Source organism: Musca domestica, unplaced genomic scaffold (genome assembly GCF_030504385.1).
Source record: "Musca domestica strain aabys unplaced genomic scaffold, Musca_domestica.polishedcontigs.V.1.1 2, whole genome shotgun sequence".
NCBI classification, from domain to species: Eukaryota; Metazoa; Arthropoda; class Insecta; order Diptera; family Muscidae; genus Musca; species Musca domestica.
This window is the reverse complement of record NW_026712249.1, coordinates 16,757,366-16,783,914: the sequence shown is the minus strand read 5'-3', so window position 1 is coordinate 16,783,914 and position 26,549 is coordinate 16,757,366. Positions and strand designations below refer to the sequence as shown.

At 35.7% G+C, this 26,549-nt stretch overlaps 2 protein-coding genes across 3 annotated transcripts in view; one reads left to right on the top strand and one right to left on the bottom strand.

Annotated features, from left to right (window-relative positions):
• Nucleotides 1-5,682: 5,682 nt before the first annotated feature.
• Nucleotides 5,683-6,309, top strand: LOC131802162 (uncharacterized). The gene has a single exon (XM_059121700.1). The coding sequence runs from the start codon at nucleotides 5,683-5,685 to the stop codon at nucleotides 6,307-6,309; it is 627 nt and encodes a 208-aa protein (XP_058977683.1).
• A 727-nt stretch (nucleotides 6,310-7,036) lies between these two features.
• Nucleotides 7,037-26,549, bottom strand: part of LOC101890953 (lysophosphatidylcholine acyltransferase) — a 42,869-nt gene continuing 23,356 nt past the window's right edge. For both annotated transcript variants that reach the window (XM_059121894.1, XM_005186067.4), the window contains 9 exons: nucleotides 16,229-16,374; nucleotides 15,950-16,167; nucleotides 12,489-12,756; nucleotides 12,276-12,413; nucleotides 12,095-12,220; nucleotides 11,873-12,023; nucleotides 11,702-11,803; nucleotides 11,490-11,634; nucleotides 7,037-8,279 (listed from right to left, as the gene is read on the bottom strand). In XM_059121894.1, the coding sequence (XP_058977877.1) occupies nucleotides 8,188-8,279; nucleotides 11,490-11,634; nucleotides 11,702-11,803; nucleotides 11,873-12,023; nucleotides 12,095-12,220; nucleotides 12,276-12,413; nucleotides 12,489-12,756; nucleotides 15,950-16,167; nucleotides 16,229-16,374 (1,386 nt within the window). In that variant the 3' untranslated portion in view covers nucleotides 7,037-8,187. The remainder of the gene's footprint in view (nucleotides 8,280-11,489; nucleotides 11,635-11,701; nucleotides 11,804-11,872; nucleotides 12,024-12,094; nucleotides 12,221-12,275; nucleotides 12,414-12,488; nucleotides 12,757-15,949; nucleotides 16,168-16,228; nucleotides 16,375-26,549) is intronic.

Below are 26,549 nucleotides of genomic sequence, written 5' to 3'. Positions count from 1 at the left end.
AATTTGTTGAAGATCGGTTCAGATATAGCTATAGCTCCCATATATATTGTTCATCCGATTTTTTATATTTGTTACCCACAGCCGTAATATGCCTCCGCGTAACAACGATATATAGGGAAATATATCAAATACAGCTCAGAAATATCTTTGCTAAATGTTATCGTGATCGGTTCAGATTTGGATATAGCTCCCATATATATCTTTATCCGATTTCAAATGGGCAATAAAAGTCCGAATTTAAGAGATACAAATGCTTCGGCATATTCAGTCCTTTGAACTTTAAATTATAATTATAATCATAGCGAGGAGTATGATTGAATTCTCCCATAAAAACTTTTAATTGTTATGCGGAGCTCTACTAAATTTCGCAAAGTGGTGTAGGGTATCATAAAGTCGCCCCGCACGACTTTCTTTACTGGTTCGTATTAATTTAGTACGATTTTCCAAAAGCTCAGCCTCATCACCAGCAAGACTGACCCTCGTGAAAAATTTCAAGGTGTAGGGTATCATAAAGTCGGTCCCGCACGACTTTCTTTACTATTTCGTATTAATTTAGTACGATTTTCCAAAAACTCAGCCTCATCCCTAGCAAGACTAAACCTCGTGCAAAATTTCAAGATTCTAGCATTAGCTGTTTTGTCTGGGTTTTGATTCTCCAATTCCAATTTTGCATTTCGAAAAGAAAATATTCCCCACTGTTCCAGTTCTCCATGCATTGTTTTAGATCCGCAATTTTTTTTTTTAAATTGATTTAATTTTAAACACGATATTATCTCCAAACGCCCGATTACATACAAGCGCAAACAAAGACATGCGAATTTATTTATAAATTGTTGTTGTCGTTTCCTATTCGGGTGTTAATACAATTGAACAAAGCTAAAAAGAACCGATTGAGGTTGAGATGAAAAGTTATGGAAATATATCCGATTTTAAAGACCAGCAATTCTATTGTGGAAAACTTATTTAAGAGGAGCTTAAGGAAAATTATGATTCGAAAATTAGTTTTAACTTCTAAATCATGGAGCAAAAGTTAAGCCTCAACTTCATCCACCACCTCCTCATATTACCTCAAAATATAACGAAAATCTTAAAAATCGCATTTTACTGTTCCTTACTTTCTCGCATATGTGTATGTTTCCTATACATCTGCGTATATGACCCCATAATACCATATCTATGACTTGACCTTGATTAAAAAATTACCCCATGCCGTGATAGAAATTTCCAAGCCGTTTGACAACATTGCATTGCAGTTTTTTTTGTTTTTGCTTTCATTTTTCTATTCTCGGACATTGGGCATCAACTAAATTAAAGAAAATTATTAAAATGTTTTCGAAATAATAATAAATTGGATTTAGTTGGGTGAATAACTTAATCGCGCTGGTTTAAATGGAGAACGACATATTTATACGCCAACCACCATGATAACCCATGGGTTGTATAATTGATGCCAACACTCATACGCCCCGAGTGGGCAAGTGTTTAAATGTCATTGTTCCACTGCAGTTTCATTTTTTTAATTTAGCCATTCATTTTCATTTGCGACCATTGACTGGAGGGTTCGCACGAAACAAATGTCAATGACCGTAATTGACATTGAGGGTTAAAGTTCAAAAGACTAAATATACCGAAGCATTTCTATCTTTTAAATTCGGACTTGTATTGGCCATTTGATGCACAATTACTTTGAAATCGGATAAATATATATATGGGAGCTATAGCCAAATCGGAACCGATCTCGATAAAATCTGGCAAAGATATTTCTGAGATGTATTCCACCCCATTTGGACAAATATTAGACGTTTGGTGCACAATAAAAGGTAAATCGGACGAAGTTATATATGGGAGCTACATCCATATCGGAACCGATCTCGATAAAATTTGGCAAAGATATTTCTGAGATGTATTTGCTATATTTCCCCAAAATATTGTTGTTACGGAGTACATATTACGGCTGTGGGTAACAAATATAACAAATCGGATGAACAGTATATATGGGAGCTATAGGTATATCTGAACCGATCTTTACCAAATTTGACATACTAACTTCTAGACTGAATTCGGTCGTAAGTGCCAAATTCCATCCGATTTGGACAAATATTAGACGTTTGGTGCACAATAAAAAGAAAATTGGACGAAGTTATATATGGGAGCTATAGCCAAATCTGAACCGATCTCGATAAAATTTAGCAAAGATATTTCTGAGATGTATTTGATTAATTTCCCTGAATATCGTTGTTACGGAGAGCATATTACGGCTGTGGGTAACAAATATGACAAATCGGGTGAAAAGTATATATGGGAGCTATAGGTATATCTGAACCGATCTTCACCAAATTTTAGCTTATAGACTCAATTCGGTCGTAAGTGCCAAATTCCACCCCATTTGGACAAATATTAGACGTTTGGTGCACAATCAAAGGTAAATCGGACGAAGTTATATATGGGAGCTACATCCATATCGGAACCGATCTCGATAAAATTTGGCAAAGATATTTCTGAGATGTATTTGCTATATTTCCCCAAAATGTTGTTGTTACGGAGTACATATTACGGCTGTGGGTAACAAATATAACAAATCGGATGAACAGTATATATGGGAGCTATAGGTATATCTGAACCGATCTTTACCAAATTTGACATACTAGCTTCTAGACTCAATTCGGTCGTAAGTGTCAAATTCCATTCCATTTGGACAAATATTAGACGTTTGGTGCACAATAAAAAGAAAATCGGACGAAGTTATATATGGGAGCTATATCCAAATCTGAACCGATCTCTATAAAATTTGGCAAAGATATTTCTGAGCTGTATTTGATTAATTTCCCTGAATATCGTTGTTACGGAGAGCATATTACGGCTGTGGGTAACAAATATGACAAATCGGGTGAAAAGTATATATGGGAGCTATAGGTATATCTGAACCGATCTTCACCAAATTTTAGCTTATAGACTCAATTCGGTCGTAAGTGCCAAATTCCATACCATTTGGACAAATATTAGACGTTTGGTGCACAATAAAAGGTAAATCGGACGAAGTTATATATGGGAGCTATATCCAAATCTGGACCGATCTCGATAAAATTTGGTAAAGATATTTCTGAGATGTATTTGCTATATTTCCCCAAAATATTGTTGTTACGGAGTACATATTACGGCTGTGGGTAACAAATATAACAAATCGGATGAACACAATATATGGGAGCTATAGCTATATCTGAACCGATCTTTACCAAATTTGACATACATACTTCTAGACTCAATTCGGTCGTAAGTGCCGTAAGTGCCATTTGGGCAAATATTAGACGTTTGGTGCAAATCAAAGGTAAATCGGACGAAGTTATATATGGGAGCTATATCCAAATCTGAACCGATCTCGACAAAATTTAGCAAATGTTTTTCCTAGCTGCAGTTGATATATTTCCCCAAATATTGTTGTTACCGAGTACATATTACGGCTGCGGAGGACAAAAATAACAAATCGGATAAAAAATATATATGGGAGCTATAGCTATATCTGAACCGATTTCGATCAAATTTGGCGTACTTATTTTCAGGTCTAATTTGGTTATATGTGCAAAATTCCATAATATTCGGACTGATATTACACGTTTGGTGCACAATAAAAAGCAAATCGTACGAACATATATATGGGTGCTATATCTACATTTTTACCGATTATCTCCAATTTCAGTAGGGTTTGTCCTTGGACCAAACAAATGATTTGTGCAAAATTTCATATGGATAAACATTGTAAACAAACTGTACTTTGTTTACAAAAATACATAGACAGACAGACGGACGGACGGAGATGCATAAAACGACTCAGAATGTGATTCTATGCAGATCATCAAAATGAACTATGGGTCTATCTCGTTTCCTTTTGCCTGTTACAAACAAATGTACAAAGACATAATACCCCGACCACCTTGTGGTATAGGGTATAAAAGTTTCAACAGAAAGTGTGGAGAAAGCTAAAATTGTGCGCCGAAAAGTTGGCAACAGTTTTCAATGTGAAAAACAATACTTTCCAGTGATGGCAATGCCTTATACCATGTTCATATGGCACATGATTCCATAGAACAAAACTTCATTATGACATTGCTACCAACAGGTTTTTGGAAATTTAAGGTTACTTTAAGGTTACGAAAAGTACTATAATGGTACTACGCCTCTAAAATGGTACCATTTGGTAGTATCTGAACGCTTAGAGCTAAAAAACTTGAATCTTGAATAAGAATCTAGGTTAAAAAGTAAATTTGATATATGAAGGTGGTTTTGGAAATGTGTACTAAGTGTGCGAACTGTACTAAATGGTACTAAATTTGGAACAATATGATTTAGAGTGAGCTGATAAAAGTAGCATTGGAGTCACTGTTGATGGTAAGTTTGTGATAAAGAGGTGGTTTTAGAAATGAGTACTACAAGTGCACGAAAAGTACTAAATAGTACAATATTTGGTATAATTTGGTATTGGATGACCAGATGGGGCTTGAAATCTGAAATTTGATATAATGGTTTCCCAAGTTCATCCCACACAAAAGTACTAAATTTGAAAAATGCGGAATGCAGATGAAATTTGATATGGATGTGACTGTGGGTGTCTGTGATTGGGTACTATAATTGTACGAATAGTACTAAATTTGATATTAGGTGAAGGGATAGGGCTAGAATGCTCAAATTGTATATTGAGTTCTTTGTTGGTATTTGGAATTGAAATTTGGCGGTGGTTTCGAAAATGCGTCGTATACTTGTACGAAAAATACTAAATGGTACTAAATTTAATTTTGTTGAAGGGGTAGAAATAAAACTCTGAAATTTTATATTTAAATAACTGTTTAGTATCTGACGTTGAGATTTGGCGGTGGTTTCGAGGTTCATCCTATATTTGTACAAAAATATAGTTCTAAATAGTACTAAATTTGTTATTGGTTGATGGGATACAGCAGAAATTTGATATAGATGTCACTGTTAATGTCTGTCGTTAAGATATGGAGGTGATTTTTAAAATACGTACTACAAGTGCACCAAAATTTCTAAATAGTACTATATTTGGTACCATTTGGCATTGGGTCATCAGATTGTCCTTGAAATCTGAAATTTGATTTTGGGTAGCTGTCCGTGTGTATCCTAGAGATGGCTTCGGAAATGTGTTCTTTAATTGTACGAAAAGTACAGATTGGTACAATATTTGGTATTGGATGAACGGATAGATCTAAAACCGTGAAATTCGATTTGGATGTCACTGTGGGTGTCTACGATTGAGAGAAAGAGCTGGGTTTAGATAAATTTCGTATTGCGTGTAGTTATAAAGCTGAGACCGTGAAAATTGATATAGATGTTACTGTTGGTGTCTGTACTTGAGAGGAGCTAATATAATTGTACTAAATGGTACTAAATTTGGTTTAAGAGCTGAAATTTGTGGCCCGATTATCGATAACAACTATCGTTGAGTGGCGTTGCCAGTAGCGAAAATTGCATTATGTATGGCAACTTTCAACTGAAGTTGCGAATTTCAGTTGCTACAGCGGCCATATTTGAGCGACCATCTATTTGCAGTTGCAGTGAACGTTTTCAAAGAAGAAATTATTTTTTATTATTTAATTATTGATTTTTTACCTTCACTAAAAGTAAAATAAAAAAGTAACAACAAAACATCAGTTCGAAATACTTATAGAAAAAATGGGTGCTAATCCAAACTTAGCTCGAGGAATCCGTGTCTTTGGTGAAACCAAAGCCACTGCAAATGAAGCGTGGGAGAAAATTTCCGACAACCTTAACAGTCATGGTCCACCAACAAGGGCACCAGAAGAATGGCAGAGAGTATGGATCCAATTTAAAGCTAAGCTTAAAAAGAAAATGTCGCAAAATAAAAGAAATCTTAACGCCACAGGTGGTGGTCCATCACAAGAAGTGCGTCTATCGCCGTTGTGCTCAACAGCAGCAGATCTACTTCAAATAAATTTAGTAACAGATCCTGCAGGTGCCATTTATGGAATAATGGAGACATGGGATGAAGATGGGATAGAAATAGTGTCAAATGTTAAGGTGGAGCAAGAAGAAGCTGCTACCCAAATGGAGAATGTTCGTCCCACTCCGCGACGAACTGTAAGAAGGGAGTACAGCAAAATAAGTATCCTTAGGGAGCAAACATCCACACAAAATGAACTTTTGTTGACCATAGCAAAACTTGAAAAGGAAGCGAAAGAACAAAATGAAATTTTAAAGGCAAACAATAATTTATTGAAGGAAAGAAATGAATTACAAATTCCAACGGATTTGAATTATCTCTCAAGCTTCGTCGAATAGATGCAACGTCCTGAACATTTTCTTCTTCACCATAAAATAATTCCATTGAACTTATCATTTTAAAATTCTTTTATTGTTTAAATTGTGTTTTGTTATTTCGAATTTATTGACATTTTTGAAGTTTAGAGTTCACAAGATGGAAAATACACTGATCGATAGCATGTTTATCGACAACTCAATTGGGTTGCCTTCTATAATACAACAATTTATTTCAGTCGCGCTGACAACTGATAACGCAACCCAAGTTTGGTGGCAATGCATAATCGAGCCATTGATATTGCGGTCTCTGTTGGCATTTAGTGATGGTTTTGCAATTGTTCGAAAAGTACTTAATGGTACTAATTTTGAGTCACTGTTTGTGTCTAGGATGAAGAGATGTAGATTGATTTGCATATATGTACTAAATGTTAATAACTTTGCTATTCGATTGCACACTTGACCGTCAAACACTGGAACCAGGGCCTTATGAAGAATTATGTATTTAAAAAAAAAATCCTTTATTTTGCCACCCGAACTTCATCCTTTCCAAATCATATTTACCTTGGACACCGTTGAAAATAAAAAAGGAAACAAGTTTTTTGTTTTACTTCCTAAATGTACAATAGAATGTTTATACATACATAATATATATTTCATCAAATTTCTTTTAACCTAGCATTCTTAAGAGTAAACATGTATGAGTTGTGTAGTCGCTGCTATAGAGGCAATTGCTATGAAGCTTTCTATCGTACTTTCTTTATACTTTCAATTATTTCAAGATGGAAAGTTTTAAGTGCTCACTAATGCATAAGGAAGGCATATATATATTTGAGTGGGTATATATATTAAACGATTGTTTCATTGTAATTGGAGTATTCAATTTAAGTACAAAAGAAAGCAAAGTTGGAGGGGGTTTGTTTTTGAAAGAAATTCAAACAAATTATTGAGAATTATTTTTTTTTCAATTGCAGAGATGTAATAACTTAGGAACAATCATTTATGAGGTGTTAAAGTTTAATAATAAAAAAATAGAAAACATGACCAAAAACAAAATTATTTTAACAAAACATAAATTCTTTATATATATATATTTTTTTTTTTAATATCAAGGCAATAATAAAGTATTTTTTTATTTTAAATTTTCATTTAATGAATGACTTAAATGTCATGAAAAAAATTGGTATTTTCTTAATGTTCTTTATTTTTTTGGAATGCCCATTGGCATTTGGTTTTGAGATTATATTCATATAAAGGGACTTTACTTTCTAAAATAATTTAATATCTAGAAATAATAAAAAAAAAAACAAATCTCTTTGTTTTTTTTCTAATTTATATAATGGGCATTATTTAAATCACAATGAAGTAAAAGAATACAAAGCCATTTAAAAGCTAATTTTAGTTTTGTTTTATTATAAAGATAAAATGATTTATGTTTTAACGCATTAAAATACTATATTATAATTGATTTAAATTTAATAAAGCGCCGGAAACACTCTCCAATGTCATAGTTTGTTTACAACCCAATATATTTTCTCAATTGACATTTGTCTATAATTTTTTTTTTTTTCAAAAAAATTACAATTATAATCCATATTTAAATTTAAACAAAAAAAATTATTTATTTTTAAATCCATTCCTGTATTTTGTGAAGAGCATTTTGTATTTTGATTTATGTTTTCATATTCTTTTTGAAAAAATGTTTTGTGTTTTCGTCATGTTTTTTGAAAATTTTGTATGAAATATCTTATAATTTATATGTTTTATATATTTTCTTGTTTTATTAAAGAAATACTAAAACCTAACGAAGGCCAGATATCGTCGTCAAGTTTTGCGGTGTGCCAGCATTACAAATTTCAAGTATTTCCTTTAACAAGCATTTCCTTTGATTGTTGCGGTCATTTATTTACTCGTCAATTTCCTCCGAATGTGATCGTGTTTTTTGTACAGTGACTTGTATTCAGCTTTGTCACGAGCGTATTTATCAAAATCATCTGGAAAGGGGGGAAAATAAAAAATGAATTAATTTAATATTTTGAAATACCCAAAAGACATTGCAAAGCAAGAATTCAAATATAGTTCAGAATGAATGCAATTTAAATAGATTATCGATCGATTGAATTTTTCCACTTTTGGTGGAAGTAGAGGCCAGAGGTAAAATCTCAAAATCGAATTTTTGTAATTGATTTTTAATTTTACGATTATAAACTTTAGGGCAACATTTGATAGGACTACACATCGACATTGGTTTGAAAAATTAGAATCGAAAGTCAAATTTTTAGCTTGTCAAACTAAATCAAAAGATCGCACTGTTGTTGTAACAAATTCACATGTTTTGTTCGAGTTCTGATAATCCACTATAAGTCGGTTTAGCCGACAGATGTTTACCCTCAGCCAATGTTCTATTGTTTAAATATTCTTTGGCCAGCAATAAAATCTCAAAGTCGAATTTGCGCCAACATTTGATAGGACTACACATCGATATTGGTTTGAAAAGTTAGAATCGAAAATCAATTTTTTAGCTTGTCGAACAAAATCAAAAGATCGCACTGTTGTTGTAACAGATTCACATGTTTTATTCGAGTTCTGATAATCCACTATAAGTCGGTTTAGCCGGCAGATGTTTACCCTCAGCCAATATTCTATTGTTTAAATATTCTTTGGCCAGCGATAAAATCTCAAAGTCGATTTTTGGTAATTGATTTTGAATGTTAAGGGCTAAGTACATAAGAAGCTTGAAGTCATGGCTAGGCATATTAATTTCAAATTATAATGGAAAACGACGGCTGGATTTTAGTGCGGTTCTGTAATCCCTTTGTGAAATGTCACAAAATATGCCTAGCCATGACTTCAAGCTTCTTATGTACTTAGCCCTTTAGGCTTATAGACTTTACGCCAACATTTGATAGGACTACACATCGACATTGGTTTGAAAAATTAGAATCGAAAGTCAAATTTTTAGCTTGTCAAACAAAAACAAAAGGTCGCACTGTTGTTGTAACAGATTCACATGTTTTGTTCGAGTTCTGATAATCCGGTATAACGGTTTAGCCGACAGATTTTTACCCTCAGCCAATGTTTTATTGTTTAAATATATTTCGACCCTCTATGGAGGGAGAATGGGCCAATATTGTCAATTTCGCATCGGACCTAAATAAATATGATATAAATATTGTGACGTGCCAGGTTTGGACTATATCGACTACTTCCCTCATATTATATGAGTTATGTGATAATTTTTAGAAGATCTAAAAATGTACGTGAGCTACCAGATATAGGTAGTTCGTGGTCGGTATTATATTTCCCTCGACCTATACATTCAGCTGTGTTTTCATCTCCGCAGTCCATGGGGCAAAGAGTAGGGCGAGTATTTTGATATTCCTCGCGTGGAAGGAACATACATACGGACATCGACGACAGGACCCGACGCCATGATCGTACAATCATCTACATACTTTACGATTTCAAAGCCGTCTGGAGCGCTCTAAATTGCATAAAGGTAGAGGTTAAACAGTTTCGAAGGTGGGATGATTACCTTGGGAAACTCTCTGTTTTACTCTATGGGGTTTAGACGTCTTGTTTCGGAAATCCTCGTAAGACTTGCATTCACAAATACAGTTGATTATGAAACGTTTTAACCCCGGTCGGAGGGTAGTATTCGTGACGTCATCGAACAGCGTTGCTTGGTTGACAGCATCAAAAGCACTGGCTAAGTCAAGAGCCACCACCACTACCTCTTCTATGACAGGTCATGTTCTAAGTCCTCTACTAATATAAAGAGTGTAATGCTGTTGTGGAGCTATGTTGCTGACGGAAACCATGTTCGTGATCCGCAACTGGATAGCTCTTTTTTAATAATGAGCAGAACTAAAGTATCTGAATTTTGACCAGAAAGCTTCCCCCTTATAAAGGAAAGTGCGGCGTTCAGAGGTTATGAAATCGGGTGGTCTGCTCATTGAGACTCTTATGAAGAGATGGTGTGATTCAAGTCTCATCATTCATCAACAGGCCGGATGACACGAATCTTGGATGATTTCATTGTTTCGGGTCAATGCGGTGTCGTATAACAATACGCCTTGGTATTAAGAGTCGACTTTTTTGTTGAAGCAATAAAACTAAGTCTTAAAGTCTACTTTTGCTTTCGATTGTGGCGTATCCCTAGTCAGGAAACAAATAATAAGCCTCAAAATCTCTCCTTTATAGTGTCCTTAAGATAGATCTATGGCTAGAGAGGGTATATATCATTTGATACGCCCAAAACGTGCCTCATTAAAATAATGGTTTCAGTCCGTTTCAGGACATTTAGAGTAGATCTAGCGATGTCCCTCTGTCTGGCTTGTGCGCACGATAACTCTCGAAACTTGTGATATTATTGTCAAACTTTGATCGAATTCAGAGTTGGGCAATATCGGTCCACTCCTTCTGGCACCTCCCACACAAAATATCATCATTTCCAAAGAAAATAATTCCCTGTACAGAAAGAGAAAGGATAATAATCCTAATATTTGCATCAGCGAAAATGGACAATGTCGGTCCACTACATCCAATACCTCTCCCACAAAGGGTCAAAATCTTGAATATCCATGAAGTTTATAAAACACGAACTTAACATCCGGTTCCATTTTGGCACGTCCCAATATTTCCATGAACACAAGACCTGTTATAAAAATGGTAAAGATCGGACCATTCCCTCTGGCACCTCCACCAACGCTCAAAGAAAGTGAAAAATAAATGTTGGAATAATCATAACTCTAGGCTGGGCGTATAAATATGTTGGCAAAACCGACTGATACTATTTTACTTGTTCTTGTAGAAATTGTCCTTAAATATCCCTTTCACAGAGAAAGTGGCCTTAAAATCATCCTTTCTTGTAGATAATGTCTATAAAAAATGGAAACACATGTCGTATATGCAGTCTCTCTAAAAGTACTCAATTTCCAGTCTATACATAGATGACTTTTAAAATGTCTTCCACACTTAGAAGACCTGTAGATGGTCATTAATCCATAAATGATACAAAAAATGGTCTTTAGAAGGGTTTTTATATAAAGACTTCTGAAAAAGAAAGACTTCATATGAGGATTCTTGAAATTGAAGACCTTTCCAAAGTCCTATATATCTAGAAGTATTGGAACTGATGTTATTAATCTATTTATGTTAGTTCTCTGACGACTGAATAGTTGCTACTTGTTTCGATGACTTACCGAATGTTATTTTTCCCCGGTTTGTAACATCAATTGCCACATAGAGAGCATCCACTTTCTCTGTGGTTAATTTACTGAGATTGGCATGTTTGAGAATTTTGGTGAATTCTTGTCGTGTGATTTGACCACGTTCTTCGGTGTAAATCTAAAGATAAAAAATGAGAAATATTTATAGAAAACAGTCATGGCAACTGAAGATGACAACAACTTACATTCGTTATAGCTTTTAAATACTCAATGGTTTCTGAATTACTCAGCTTGCAAAAATGGGCACACAACAATAAATTCTTTAGGCTAACTGTGCCCACATGACGCTGTAAAAATTAAAGAAATGAATTTAAAAATAAAATTGAAATGATGAAATCATGATTTGCAAAACCTACATAATCCAATACTGAGAACAAACGATGTAAATGTGGATTCTTAATATTAACTTCTAGTAGCTCTGAGAATGTCAAGAAATCTAGTTTATCACGATTGGGTATGCTTGAGAATTTCGTGGTTAATTCCACAATTGGGGTGGCACTAATAAGACTAGAAGAGAGATAGAAGAGAGAAGGTTATTAAAAATTCCTCGAAATCATCAGTAAATTTATAAAACTTACTTTAATTTGTCTAAACATCTTTCAATTTCCACAATATCACCTGACAAGGGAATTTTCAAATCACGGGCCCTGGTCATGACAATGACATCTTCAAATGAATATTCTGAGGTGGGTACACCCAAGGCTCTAAAAAAATCTAAATTAAATTTCCATATAATTATTAAAATCAATAAAACCTTACTTGGCCATAACTTCTCGCACATTTTTGGCATACAAATTGGGATCGGCCTTTTCTTCCTCCGATGGATGATAGACGGGTAAAAATTCCATTTCACAGCGACTATAAAAATTTGCCATGGTCAGCCATAGAAGTTTCAGTCTAAAAGGAGAGAAAAAAGAGAAAAGAAGAAATTATTAGGGATATTTCAAATAGTTTTCTTAGATGGCAACTTACACTCCAGGTCCATCCCAGGTCCAGGTGAATGTGTCATACTTATTGGGATATCTTAGTAGGACAGGTTGTACGGGCACTCCGGGATAGAAAGCACCACCCTTAAATTTAATCAAAGCCTTGCGATTAGTGCAAGTACCTTCGGCAAAGATCACTACCTGTGGCCAATCTTCACCGGAACGTGCACGTTCGACAATCTCGCGAATGGTATTCTGACGCGAGTTGGGATCTTCACGTTGCACATAAATTGGTTGGGCATAATTGATGATTTCTGAAAACAGAAAGATTTTTTTGTTAGATTTTGGATCACTTCAGATGACTTTTAGAGAAAATATTTAAATTCTTCGCATAAAAAAATTTGAGTTATTCGGATAAATTTGACACGTTTTGATTTTATTCGAATAACGTAGATATGGTATGTGATCTTTTTAAATATATATTTAAATATATATTTTCAGTTCATTACGACTTGGATAAAATAGATGAATTATACGCGCTGTTATAAAAAAACCAAATGGTAAAGCAGCATGTTAGTCCGGGCCGAAATTTGGCCGAACCCTCCATCTTTTGTAACGAATTTGAAGATTTTCAAAAAAAAAAAATAAAATTTGTTAAAAAATTCTGTGAAAATCTTAAAAATACCGAATATAGCCATTATATTGGGGTCTATAAGAATATACCTGCATAAGCTATTACAGTATTTAAATACGAAACTTGAAAAAAATAGAGAATAATTTAGCTAAAATCATCAAAATACCAAAAACAGGGAGGTCCATTATATGGAGGCTATACGAAGACGTAGACCTGCACACAACATTTTCTGTCGTAGGCTGTAGTATCCATTACGAATTTCAAATACCAAATTTGAAACAATGCCGTTAAATAATGTCGCTAAAATCATCAAAATACCGAATATCAGGAGGTACCGTTACATGGGGACTGTACGAAGACGTGGATCTGCACAGACAAATTTCTGTCTTAGGCTGTAGTATCCATTACGAACTTCAAATAACAAATTTGAAACATTTCCGTTGAATTATGTCGCTAAAATTATCTAAATACCTAATATAGGGAGGTACCATTAATGGTACCAAAACATGGACCTACATGGAACATTTTCAATACCAAAAGTCCTGCAGACATAATATACATTTGAGTAAAATTTTATCAAACTAATTAATTTCGTTCGGAAGCAAGAGGGATTTTCACAGGCGGACAAACGGGCGGATATCGCTAAGTCTACATAGAATTTTATGCTGATCAAGAATATATACATTTTGTGGGTTCTAAAATGTAGGTGTTACAAACGGAATGGCAAACTTAATATAACCTCCATACTATGGTGGAGGGTATAAAAAGGTGTGAATGGTTTGGATTACATAGATACACCATCCACGTTGTATGGATAACGAAGATAAATTATCCACATTTTTGAAATTATTCGCGCATTGTGGATAAAATAAATGCACCTGTTAAGTTTTGTGGATAACATAGACACATTATCTACGTTGTATGGATAAAATATATAAATTATCGAATATGTGAAATCATAGGTATACGTCATTTAGATACTGCACATACGTTATCAACGTTATTAGATGCCATAGATACATTAATGACGTCATTTAGATACTGTAGTTGCGCCAATAGAAATATTATACTTTACTATAGATACATTATCTACGTCATTTGGATACTGTAGATACATTATCTGTGTCATATAGATAATATAAATACATTATCTACGTCATTTAGGTAATATAAATACATTATTTGCGTCATTTAGATACTGCAGATACATTATCTACGTTACTTAAATACTATAGATACGTTAATTTCGTCATTTAGATACTATAGATACATTATCTGAATCATTGAGATACTATAGATACATTATCTACGTCATTTGGATAATATAGATACATTATTTACGTCAATTTGATCCAATAGATACATTGTTTATATCTCTCGGATACTATATACACATTATCTAAGTCATTTAGATACTATAGATACATTATCTGAATTATTTATATAATATAGATACATTATCTACGTCATTTGGATCCTGTAGATACGTTATTTTCGTCATTTAGATACATTATCTACGTCACGAAGATCCTATAGTTACGTTATTTTCGTCATTTAGATACTGTAGATACATTATCTACGTCATGAAGATCCTATAGATACGTTATTTTCATCATTAAGGTACTGTAAATACATTATCTACGTCGTTTAGATAGCATAGATACATTATCTACGTTATTTAGATACTCAGATACATTATCAACGTCATTTAGATACTGTAGATACATTTTCTACGTCGTTTAGAAAGTATAGATACATTATCCAGGCCATTTGGATACTATAGATACATTATCTGCATCATTGAGATACTATAGATAATATCTACGTCAATTTGATCCAATACATACATTGTTTATATTTTTCGTATACTATATACACATTATCTAAGTCATTCTGATACTATAGGTACATTATCTGAATTATTTATATAATATAGATACATTATCTACATCTTTTAGATCCTACATTATACATTATCTTCGTCATTTAGATCCTATAGATACATTATCTACGTCATGAAGATCCTATAGATACGTTATCTTCATCATTAAGATACTGTAGATACATTATCTACGTCGTTTAGATAGCATAGATACATTATCCAGACCATTTGGATACTATAGGTGCATTATCTACATCATTTAGATACTTTAGATACATTATCTACGTCGTTTAGATACTATAGATACAGCATCTGCATGATTTAGATACTATAGATACATTATATACGCTATTTATATACTAAGATACATTATCTACGTCATTTAGATACTGTAGATACATTATCTACGTCGTTTAGATAGTATAGATACAATATCCAGGCCATTTGGATACTATAGATACATTATCTACGTCATTTAGATACTATAGATACAATACCTACGATATTTGGATAATATCTACGTTATTTAGATACTATAGATACAATATTAACGTCATTTAGATACCATGGACAAAGTATCCGGACCATTTGGATACTATAGATATATTATCTACGTAATTTAGACACTATAGATACATTATCTACATCATTTAGATACTGTACATACATTATCTAAGATACTAAACACCATAGATACATTATCCACATCATTGGGATACTATAGATACATTATCTACGTCGTTTAGATACTAATAGGTACACTATCGATATTACAAAATACTATAGATACACTATCCATGTCATTTAGATACTACAGATAAATTATCTAATTTGTTTAGACACTATAGATACATTATCTACGTTATTTAGGTACTATAGATACATTATCTTCAACATTTGAATGCTATAGATACATAAACTACAGCATTTGGATACCATAGATACGTCATTCGGATAATATAGATGCATTGAAAATATCGAAGATACTTACTGCCCAGTAATGGAATATCTGCTGTTTCACGCTTTGCCACAATCGCTGGCGGTCCTGTGGTGACCACAACAATGGAATCGACATATGATGAATGTGGTGCCACTACCAAAATTGGAGCCTCCTTGGGTGAAGCTCTTTGACCTTTGAATGTGACATAGTGAAATGAGCCGGCGGCATAAAGCATGCGCATAGCTGAGGCCACCAAAGATTGGACATTTCTGCGAAAAAAGAAAGCCGATGCTAAAAAAAGTGCCGAGGAAAAAAATCAATAAAACTCACTTGCGCCAACCCGAAAGCGGACGTTTGTTGATTTCCTCGACTGTGGTGCCATACAAACCAATGCAGGCAAACATCCAGGCTGAGACCAATGAGAGTACACAGCCCACCACACGCAGGGGCACTAGGAGGGCGGTGAGAATGTAAATCTGAAAGGGGGAAAATAAAAAACGAAAAATTAAAAAAAAATCAAAGCTAATGGATTAGATTTCCGATAATGAAAGTGAAGTGAAGTGCACACAAAAAAAAAAGATTTGAAAAGTTAAAATATTTAAAATATGTTTGTACCCATTCGAAAAACCAACAAACATATATTAAATATCAAAGGCGATTAGATAAGCTGGAAATGATTTAAAAAACAAATATCGAAAAACCACGACTGCCTTACTCAATGACGACGATGGTAGGGGGAGGGGGTTCATCGTTCAGTAAATCCAAATAATCGCCACTTTTTACTCTGGCGTGATTCTGCCATATTTCGAAATCTTAGATAAACTCCCGATAATGCATTGTAACAAGCGATTTGTAAACGACAATCATTGCCAGCAATTGCATTTAAACGTAAAGGCCAAAATTACAAAATTGTCACGCAATTCTCTAGCATGGCTATGACTAGTAGTCTGGGCTTTATATTCTGATTAAATGAGGCGTTTAATGAAGAGATAAGAAAAGCAAATTAAGTAATTTGTTTAGATTTTGCAAAAAGCTTAACATTTGCATGATTTACCAAAGCAAATATCTGTTTTTTGTTTTAACATTTCTAATGAAAGCTCCGACATTAAAGCGTGACGTGATCTATGGCAAAACAATTATTTCAAAACAAAATTTCATTGCCAAACTGTTTCATGGAAAACGCCAAATTTTGTGCGTGTTTAGAAAGTGTGCAAATCACTGGCAGCAGATGGAAATTCATTTGGGTCATCTGGTTATTAAACTACAATGTTTAGATAACGAAGATAAAACAACGTCAACGCATAGATAAAATAAACGCGATATTTGAAAAACATGAATAAATAATCTGAAACGTATGTATAGCTTATATACAAAGATTGAATGTTGAGATAAATGTTAAAGAATCTTTAATGTTTGATTAACATAGATATGCAATACACTGGAGTAACACAGATAAAATATCTAAGTCACTGTGACAACATACATAGATAATTTATCCACGTGAGGGGAAATAATGTAAAATTGTGAACATCAAGGGGCATAGAGAGAAAAAATATCCACGCAACTGGGATAATCTATAAAAGTTATTCCGGTCACTAGGACATCGTAGATAAATTAGTCAGTTCACTGGCATAACCGAGAGAAATTATCCACGCCAATGACAAAACCTAGAAAATATGTCAACATCTCCTGGGGTGAAATTGATAATTTATATATGATGACATATAAATTATGCACGCGCTTAGGATGATATAGACAAATTAGCCTCGACGCTAGGAAGTTACAGATAAATTCTCCATGTCGCTAGGGTCATGAATATAAGTTATCCACCTCGCTAGGGTCAAGTAGATAAATTATCCAACACGCTAGGGTGATATAGACAAATTACCAGAATGATATATATTAATTATGTACGTTGCCAGGAAGATATAGATAAATTATCCACGTCGCAAGGGTCATGTAGATGAGTTATCTACCTCGTAGAATGATCTAGATATATTACCCACGTCGCTAGAATGATATAGATAAATTATCTACGTCGTTAGGATGTTACAAATAAATTATCCACGTGAATAGAATGATACAGGTAAATTATCCACGTCGCTGGAATGATGCAGATAAATTATCCACGTCGCTGGAATGATGCAGATAAATTATCCACGTCGCCGGAATGTTATAGATAAATTATCCACGTCACTTGGATGATATGGATAAATTATCCACGTCACTAGGATGATATAGATAAATTATCCACGTCACTAGGATGATATAGAAACATTATCCACGTTACTAGGATGATATAGATAAGTTATTCACGTCACTAGGATGATATAGATAAATTATCCACGTCACTAGGATGATATAGATAAATTATCCACGTCACTAGGATGATATAGAAACATTATCCACGTTACTAGGATGATATAGATAAGTTATTCACGTCACTAGGATGATATAGATAAATTATCCACGTCACTAGGATGATATAGATAAATTATCCACGTCATTAGGATGATATAGATAAATTATCCACGTCATTAGGATGATATAGATAAATTATCCACATCACTAGGATGATATAGATAAATTATCCACGTCATTAGGATGATATAGATAAATTATCCACGTCACTAGGATGATATAGGTAAATTATCCACGTCACTAGGATGATATAGATAAATTATCCACGTTACTAGGATGATATAGATAAATTATCCACGTCATTAGGATGATATAGATAAATTATCCACGTCACTAGAATGATATAAATAAATTATCCACGTCACTAGGATGATATAGATAAATTATCCACGTCGCTAGAATGACATAGATAAATTATCCACGTCACTAGGGTCATTTAGATAAGTTATCCACGTCGATAGGGTCATGTAGATAAGTTATCTACCTCGTAGAATGACATAGATATATTGTCCACGCCGCTAGAATGATATAGATAAATCGTGTACTTCGTAGAATGATCTAGATATATTATCCACGTCGCTAGAATGATATAGATAAATTATATACGTCGTTAGAATGATACAGATAAATTATCTACGTCGTTAGGATGATAAAGATAAATTATTTACGTCGTTATAAATTATCTACGTCCTTGGGATGATAAAGATAAATTATCCACATCGCCAGGATGATTTAGATAAATTATCTATGTCGCAAAGATGATATAGATATATTATCCACGTCGCTAGAATGATACAGATAAATTATCCATGTCACTGGAAGGATATAGATTAGCCACGTCACTAGGGCAATATAAAAAAAAAAGATATAGATAAATTATCCACCTTGTTAGGATGATATCGATAAATTATCCACTTCGCTAGAAGTGATTATCTCCACGACGTTTGGACAGCTTAGATAACCTTTCAAATTCATTTGGCGGACTTAGATAACTTATCCGCATCACTGGGATAACTTAGATAACTTATCCACGTATTTGGACCACTCAGATAACTTATACAAGTCATTAGGATAACTCAGATAACTTATCCACGATATTGTGATAACTCAGATAACTTATCTACATCATTGGAATAAATCAGATAACTTATTCACGTCATGGGATAACTCAGATATTTTATCCATATAATTGGAAGTACTCAGATAACTTATCCACATCATTGGCATAACTCAGATAAATTATCCACGTCATTTGGATAACTTAGATTACTTATTCATGTCAATGAGATAACTCAGATAACCTATTCACGTCATCGGGATAACATAGATAACTTATCCACGTCACTAGGATAACTCAGATAACTTATCCACGTCACTAGGATAACTCAGATAACTTATCCACGTCGTTTGGATAACTAAGATTACTTATCCACGCCATTAAGATAACACAGATAATCTATCCACTGGAATACATCAAATAACATATCCAGGTCATTGGAATATCTTAGATAACTTATTCACGTCATTGGGAACATTCCAATACATTGGGATAACTCAGATAATTCATCCACTTTCTTGAGATAACGAGAATATTTTATCCAGATAACTTGTCCTTTCATTGGAATAACTCAAATTACTTATCTTCGTCATTGAGTTAATGAAAATTACTTATCCACGTCCTTGAGATAACTCAGATAAATTATCCACCTTCTTGGGATAACTCTGATAACTTTTTCACGTCAGTGGGATAACTCAGAATAAAAAAATAACATATCAACGTCATTGTGATTAAATCAGATAACACAGTTATCTTATCCACGTCATTGAAATAAATCAAATAACTTATACACGTCATTGAGATAAATCAAATAGTTTATCCACGTCATTGGGATAAATCAAATAACTTATCCACGTCATTGGGATAACTCAGAAAACATAACCACGTTTCTGGAAACATTCCGCGGCATTGGAATAACTCAGATAACATATCCGCATCTTTGGAAACATTCCACGACATTGGGATAACTCAGATAATTTATCCACGTCATTAAGATAACGATAATGACATATCGACATCATAAGGATAACTTAGATAATTTATCTTCGTCATTGGTACAACTTAGATAACTTATCCACGTCATTAGAAGAACTCAGATAACTTATCCACCTCAATGAGATAACTTATCCCCGTCAATGGGATAACTCAGAGACAACTCAGATACTATCACAACATTGGGAGAACTTAGCTTATACATGGGATAACTTAAATAACATATTCAGTACATTGGAACAATTTAGATAACCTACTAACGCCATTGAAATAATTTGGATAACAGACCTTTAAGATAACATAAATATCCACGCATTGAGGATAACTTGAATAGTAAAATCAACGGCATAAGGATAACTCAGATAGTATATACAGAGCATTCCCATAACTTAGATAATATATCCATATCATTTAGATGACTTAGATAATGTATCTAATCTTCATCGTCAAAGTTTCTATTTCCTTGAATTACTAAGATATCAGCCCATTTAATGTATTAAAACAATAATTGAAATGCGTTTCAAGTTTAGGGTTATTTCCCAAGCTTTATTATGCCAGGCTTATCAGGGTCGGATGAATCTTATTCGAACACTGCGACGCTTTAAAGAGGTATCAAGGAAACAAAAATAAAAAACAAGTACTAAAAATGCAATAACAATAATTCAATATCGAAATAAAATTTACACACAAAATAAAATAAAAAAATAAAATAAACGATTTACTCGGACACCTCCAGACACACTATAACCTACAGACCCCAATACAACCCATTAACAATTTTCGTTGTGGTTGTTGTAATAGCTTTTTTTATTGTTTGTTTATTAGCAGCCATGAAAATGAAACTGCACAAATGAATAATGACCGATAAAACAAATTCAATGTCAATGCCAAAGAGAAGCGGATCGGACAGCAGAGTATGGCAGGGTCAAAGATATTATCATCATCGCCATCACTCATCGACACCGATTAATATTTTGTCAAAATAGCCAACTAATGGCAACACTACTAATGAGTGCAATAAGTAATGCAAAGAGAGAGAGAGAGAGAGGGAGGAGAAGAGCGAAAGGCAAACAATGTGCCGCTGCACTCTTGACAATGACTGTGACACAGATTGCATTTTTCCGTTGTCTTTCATTCGTTTGTAATGTCCTCATTTTTGACAATTCTTTGTTTATTATTTATTTTCTACTTCTGTTTTTCTTTTGTTTCAGTCGAACACACAACTTATGTTTTGCAAAAATTTTCCAATGTTGGAGGGATGCGGGGTGTTTTAAAGAGGTGGTTTCACCAATCAATAGATTATTATATTTTTAGCTTTCTTAATCTATTTCCTTGTTTGTTTTTTTCGAAAGAGACTCGGAAGGTTGGAAGGTACAAATGGAAATTCACATTCAACCTAATTTTCTTATTGATTCGATGATCTGTGTGGAAAATCTCATGACAGGGTGTATCAAAAATGTATGACTAACAGGAGTTTTTAAGGGAAAATGAGGTATTTACGTTCTATTGCAAACAAAGAATGTTCGAACGGTTGAAGATAAAATATTGAAATTTTGCACGAGGGACAGTCATAATTCGTAGGCATGTGATAAGGCTGGCTTTTTGGAAATTCCTAATTCTAAAAGGGTACGAAAAGTACTAAAATGTACTAACAATTTAGTACTTTGTATTGGACAAACGAAATGAGCTAGAATTCTGAAATTTGAAATCAGTCTCACCGATGGATTGCAGGATAACAGTAACAAAGTGTTTTTTGGAAATTCGAACTAAAGGTTACGAAAAGTTCTAAAATGGTACTAAACCTCTTAAACTGTACCATTTGGTTTATATGAACGTATAGAGCTAAAACCTTAAAATTTGGTATGAGGATCAGGGTTGGAAAGTAAGATTGATATATATTGATATATGAAGGTTTTAGAAATATGTACTAAGTGTGTGCGAACTGTACTGAATGGTACTACATTTGAAACAGTTTGGCTTAGGGTTAACAGATGAAACCAAAATTTTGAAATTTTGTATTGGCGTCCCTGTTGCTGGTAGGTTTGTGATAAAGAGGTGTTATTGGAAATGTGTAATAAAAGTGCACGAAAAGTACTAAATGGTACTATATTTGGGACAATTTGGTATTGGGTGAATAGATGGTGCTTGAAATCTGAAATTTGGTATTAGGGTCGCTGATTATGTGTAGTCTGGACATATGGTGTGGTTTCAGAAATGTGTACAATAATTGTACAAAAAGTACTGAATGGTAATAAATTTGTTACTGGGAAGAAATTTAAAAAAAATAATAAAATACAATTCTGAAATTTTAAATTTAGATTGCTGATGGTATATATATGTGATTTGGCGGTGGTTTGGAAATGCGTTCTATATTTGTACGGAAAGTACAAAATGGTACTAAATTTGGTATTGTGTAGGGATGGGTCTATATTCTGAAATTTGATATTGAGGTCTTTTTTGGTATCTGGAATTGAGATATAGAATTGGTTTTGGAAATGTACGAAAGTACTAAATAGTACTAGATGGTACAATTTGGTATTGGGTGAACAGATAGTTCTCGAAATCTGAAATTTTGTTTATGGTCGCTGTTAATGTGTAATCTGGACACATGGAAGTGGTTTACGAAATGTGTACCATAATTGTACGATAAGTACTGAATGGTACACTCGGTATTGGGAGAAGGGATAAAGATGAAATCTAATATTTAGATTGCTGTTGGTATCTGGAATTGAGATATGGAATTGATTTTGGAAATGTGTACTATAATTGTACGAAAAGTACTAAATAGTACTATATTTGGTATTGGATGAAGAGATAGTGCTTGAAATCAGATATTGTTGTTGTTGTTGTAGCAGTAGTGCATGTGTGTGTTTGTGTTCTGCTAATCTGGTTCCAGCTCCAGGTTTAGAAATTCGGCTACTTTAACGGGCTGTAGCCAGAGATCCTCTGGAGTGAGTTGGGTAGGTTTGGCTGAGCAATTAAAAAGGTGTAGCGTATTGTGCGGGCCTGTATCGCACGCCGGGCAGGCGTCACGCACATCTTCATCAATTCGTGCCCAATACGAATTGAGGCGACTACACCATCCTGAACGTAATTGCGCCAAAACTACCCTGGTTTGTCTAGGCAGCTGACGTTCTTCGGCTGCAATGGATGGGGGGTGGACTCCGAGGACGGCATTCACTTTATAACTGCTCATAGCATCCGCGACTGCATCGGTGTGAATGCCACTCAGACCTGCCTGATAGGCTTCTTGATCTAGAGGCTCTCTCTTGTAGCGCTGGACCTCCCTCTCTAGATCATGTATGTCCTTCCTGACACGCCTGGGTGGGGGAGAGTTATCCACCATGTGATGGTTGGGATGGCTCTCACGGTAACACCCAAGCAGGTACTGCAACGAAAGCATATGATTATGCTGACGTAAGGGAAGGACTTTCGCCTCCTCATGTAGATGGTCCACTGGTGTCATGAGGAGGCACCCTGTCGCAGTTCTCAGGGCAGCGTTCTGGCAGGTCTGGATATTCTTCCACTGCGTAGCACTAGTATTCGCAGACCACACTGGAGCCGCATAGTTGACCACAGACCGACCTATCGCGTTATAAGAGGTCAACAAGGTTTCTTTGTCCGCACCCCAAGAGCTGCCGGCTGGCGCCTTGAGGACCTTGTTCCTACTTTTCATCTTGTCGCAGATAGCTGTGGCTTGCGCGGACGACTTGAACATGCTGTCGAACGTTACCCCAAGAATCTTGGGGTAGTTCGTGGTCGGTATTAGATTCCCCTCGACCTGAACATTCAGCTGTGTTCTCATCTCCGCAGACCATGTGGTAAAGAGTGTGGCCGTTGATTTCGTGGCGGATATTTTCATATTCCTCGCGTGGAAGTATGCGGCAAGCTCCGCGAGATAGGGGTTCAACCTTTCGCATATGTCATCGACCACTGGACCCGACGCCATGATCGTACAATCATCCGCATACGTTACGATCTCAATGCCGTCTGGAGGGCGAGGAATTCCGGAAAGGTAGAGGTTAAACAGTTCCGGAGATATCACCCCGCCTTGGGGAACTCCCTGTTTCACTCTACGGGCTTTGGACTTCTTGTTCCGGAATTCCACGTACGACTGGCGTCCACACATATAGTTGATTATCCAACGTTTCAAACTTGGCCGGAGGGTAGTTCTCTGTACGTCCTCAAACAGTGTGGCATGATTGACCGTATCAAATGCCTTTGATAGGTCAAGGGCTACCAACACTGTTCTGTCACACGGCCTGTTCTGGTTCAGTCCTCTACTAATATGTGTGGAAATGGCGTGTAATGCTGTTGTGGTACTATGTTGTGGACGGAATCCATGCTGGTGGTTGGCAACTGTATAGCTTCCTCTAATGCTGGGGAGGAGTAAAGCCTCAAGAGTCTTTGCTACTGGCGACAAAAGCGAAATCGGCCTGTACGATTCGCCTTTACTGGCATCCTTGCCTGGCTTCAGTAGCGGGACCACCCGGCCCATTTTCCAGGTTTCGGGCACTATGTGGGTGGCTAGCGACAAATTGAGAACTTTCGTTAAGTACTCGACTCCCGGCGTATCCAGCTGCTTCAACATTACCATTGAGATTCCGTCCGGGCCCAACGCTTTGGATGACTTAGCGTTACAGATGACATTTGCAACATCACCCATCGTAAACTGTGGTGGTTCCTCCTCGGCGGGAAGAGATCTGATACGACGTAGTACTCTTCGCTTCGCCCTATCGCTCTCGGGGTGCTCGACAAATTGTCGGTTAAAATATTCCGCGCACCTCTTCGGATCAGTCACCGTTACGTCGTTAAAAGTGACTGAGGTCCTATCATCCTTTTTTCCAGGGTTCGAGAGCGACTTAACCGTTACCCACAGCTTACTCATATCGGTTCCAATGTTGCAGCACTTCAGATGGTCTAGCCACTTTTTCCTCTTATGCTCCTGTACCAACCGGTTGACTTCAACTGTCAAATCACTGATTCTAGGATCAGTAGGGTTGGTACGACGGAGATCATCACGCTCGTTTGCTAATCCCGCTGCCTCTGCTGGGAAGTTTGGTCTTATCTCGGGTATTCGACCAGCAGGTATATAGCGAGCGGCTGCAGCTCTGATGATGTTTCGGAAAATCCTTTCTGCTACCCGAACATCAGAAGGGTTGGGCAGTTCTCTGAAGCGGCGGTTGGTGAATTCTCTGAACTCTGGCCAGTGAGCTTTCCCATGGTTAAGGAAAGTGCGGCGTTCAGAGGTTATGAAATCGGGCGACCTGCTTATGGAGACGATTATCGGGAGATGGTCTGAGCCAAGAGAAATGACGGGTTGCCAAGTCACGTCATTTATCAGACCGGGTGACACTATGGTTAAGTCTGGCGAACTGTGACACTCTCCTCTTATTCGGGTGGGGGCATCCTCGTTAACCGTGCAAAATGTGGAGCAGTCAATCTGCTCTGCCAGCGCTGATCCCCTCTGGTCATTACCTAGGACGGAATGCCACAACTCATGGTGGGCATTAAAATCCCCTAGTACCAGGCGGTTATTGCCTACCAATAATGGGCTAATATCAGGCAAATAACGCGGTTCACAGCTATTAATCGGCGGGATATACACATTAAGCACCTCTACCTCGGCAGTTCCACACTTGACTGCTACCCCCATACATTCCATGTATGGGTCACTAGAGACTAGCTCAAGCGAGATAGGTCTGTACTGAACAGAATGGTGTAACAGGAACGCTAATCCCCCACCTCCACTTCTGGTGCGATCCTTCCTTAGTACGTTGTAACCATAACAACGTTGTAGGCTGCAATTTTCATTCAGCTTGGTTTCCTGCACCGCTGCGATCTTAATATTCCTCCGACTCATAAATTCCACTATCTCATCTATTTTGCCTCGAAGTCCGTTGCAATTGAATTGCAAGAATGATGCACAATCCGGAGTTGGAACAGCAACATGTGGCGTTAGGTGCTGCGGTGTTGGTTGCTGTTCTGGAGACTGCGGTGGAGTGCCATACTCCGACGACGTCTCTGACGAGGACGACGAAGAAGAGGACTCGCTGGGGACTACGTTACTGCAGCAAGTCGCAACATAATCCCTTTCGCTGTAGTCTCGCAAACGCCTTAATCCGGAACAGTTCTTGAAGTGCACCCACTCTCTGCATCCATTACATCGCACCGAGACAG